We start from the raw sequence: 2,447 nt of genomic DNA on the forward strand, positions 1-2,447 counted from the left end.
ATAGTAGGGATTGCCACCAATTTCACTTGTAATTTTGTGAATCTTATTTTAGAAAATTAGGGTAACATCTATCCTTCACCTTACCGACTCTCTGTAATGCTCCAAGATTAACAGTGATTTACAGTTGCTGCTGCTAATAATGGGAAGAGAGCCCTGTGTCCCATGACTTCTATGCTGGTGTCTAGCATTCTTATCAGTTGTGTCTAGGATGTAAGAGGAGCAAAGAGGAAGGTCTACACACACTGCTTTCGGCGCCTGAAGAATATGAGTAGCACTGGAAGAATATGGGGCACTCGTGGGAGAGAGGAAAAAGGAGGAATGATTTTGAAGAGGACCAGCTAACAATTCTGAGGATTACCTGGCTTGTAGAGGATGCACCCTTCCCATCAGGGCACTTCATGTCCTCATACCTCTGCATCTACCTCTGCCCTAGGACCCCAACCAGCTGATTCGGGCCAGCGCCCTCCGTGTCCTCTCTAGCATCCGTGTGCCAATCATAGTGCCCATCATGATGCTGGCCATCAAAGAAGCTGCTTCGGACATGTCACCCTACGTCCGGAAAACAGCTGCCCATGCAATCCCTAAACTGTACAGGTATGTCCCAGCCCCTGCCCTTCAGCCCCGGGGAATGGTTCCCAAGCCCTCAGCCCACTCAAGACCTCAAATGAAGCCTTGTAGGCAGCCCTTCTTTTTGCCCTCCAAGCGATTTAAGGCAGTTGGAGGTGGAGAACAAGGGTTATGGAGGGGGTCGCAGGATGGGCCTACTTCTTAAGGTAGCAAGGTCAGCAATTCAAATCCACTAGTCACTCTGCAGAAGAAAGGTAGACTTTCCTGCGCCCCTAAAGAAGGAAAGTCTTGGAAACCCAGAGTCAGTTCTAGTCTGCCCTGTGGGGCCGCCATGAGTTTGAGTCCACTTGACAGTGAGTTTCGTTTTTGACCTCTTATGAGCTGACAATGCGGGACAGTACAATCCTTCCTCAACCATTTCCCTCTCAGTTTGGACTCTGACCAGAAAGACCAGCTAATAGAAGTGATTGAGAAGCTTCTGGCGGACAAAACCACAGTGCGTATTTAGATCGCACAGGCCGGAAGGAGGGTGGGTGGGTGCGGGCCAGGTGCCCACCTGCCTTCCCGTTCATCGCTTGCCTCGGCTCGCCCTCCAGCTGGTGGCCGGCAGCGTGGTGATGGCCTTCGAGGAGGTGTGCCCCGAGCGCATCGATCTCATTCACAAAAACTACCGGAAACTGTGCAACTTGCTCATCGACGTGGAGGAGTGGGGCCAGGTTGTCATCATCAGCATGCTCACCCGCTACGCGCGCACCCAGTTCCTGAGCCCCACCCAGAACGTGAGTGGCCCCAGAACCCCCGGCGGGCCGGGTGTGGAGGTCACCCGGGGAGGCGCCCGCACTCGGCCTGTCTTGCTGTCTCTAGGAATCCCTGCTAGAGGAAAACCCGGAGAAAGCCTTCTATGGCTCGGAGGAGGATGAGGCCAAGGGACCCGGGCCCGAGGAGGCTGCCGCCACCGCGCTGCCCGCCCGAAAGCCCTACGTCATGGACCCCGACCACCGGCTGCTGCTGCGGAACACAAAGCCCCTGCTGCAGAGCCGCAGCGCCGCCGTGGTCATGGCGGTGGCGCAGCTCTACTTCCACTTGGCCCCCAAGGCGGAGGTGGGCGTCATCGCCAAGGCGCTCCTACTCCAGTGAGCCCCTCAGCTCGGAAGCACTCAGCTTCACTTCCATAGGTCAGCAAGTTCAACTTCCCCAAATAAGTGCCCAGAGGCTCCCCATTCTACACAGCAGCCTCCTGCACAAAAGCACTGTTTTTCTCCCATGGGTTGGGAAGCCCATTACTCTGTCCCATGATCTGGCTTCTGGTTCTACTGCTGCTTCTCTGACATTGTAGCTGTCATCTGGATCTACAAGGTTCACTGTGTAAGGATCTTGGGTCCAGAGGGCACGCTCCACTCCTGGCACTGGCTGGTAATGAGATTCCCAGCCCCTACTTCTCCTCAGTGGGCTCATTTTATATGCAGCAGGATGCCACTTCAGAGAAGCCTGTTCCCAATTACTCCCAGGTGAATCCTGTGAGTATCTTCAAACCCCCCCCCCACCCACCTTCTTACCAGAATCAAGCAGGGAGGGCTGGTTTGGTGGAGTTAAGAGACTGGCCAGAAGAGCCACATTAAATAACTCCCATCCCTGCATAGGAAATGCCATGAGAGACTCCAAGAAAGGCCTTGTTGAAATCTAAAGACAGGACTAATAGCTACCAGCCTTCTTACCCGCTCAAAATGGAAAACATTTTTTGCAATGTCCTGTGATGCTATAATCATGTTCAAATACAATTTTTTTTAAAAAGCAGGCATTAGCAGTTGACTTGATATGATTTGTCTCGAAGAAAATAGATGTCTATGTTTTAAATAGCTGCTTCTAAGCCAACTGTGTTT

At 52.8% G+C, this 2,447-nt stretch overlaps 1 protein-coding gene across 1 annotated transcript in view; it reads left to right on the forward strand.

The window, feature by feature from the left end:
* The window catches only part of AP3B2 (adaptor related protein complex 3 subunit beta 2), a 39,862-nt gene that overhangs the window by 21,102 nt on the left and 16,313 nt on the right, over positions 1-2,447 (forward strand). The window contains 4 exon segments of the mRNA XM_045286297.1: positions 434-594; positions 997-1,063; positions 1,164-1,346; positions 1,432-1,742. Coding sequence (XP_045142232.1) covers positions 434-594; positions 997-1,063; positions 1,164-1,346; positions 1,432-1,742 — 722 coding nt within the window.

The sequence above is a fragment of the Echinops telfairi genome, unplaced genomic scaffold (genome assembly GCF_000313985.2).
Source record: "Echinops telfairi isolate 266 unplaced genomic scaffold, ASM31398v2 ScPeMD7_7;HRSCAF=31, whole genome shotgun sequence".
Taxonomy (NCBI): Eukaryota; Metazoa; Chordata; class Mammalia; order Afrosoricida; family Tenrecidae; genus Echinops; species Echinops telfairi.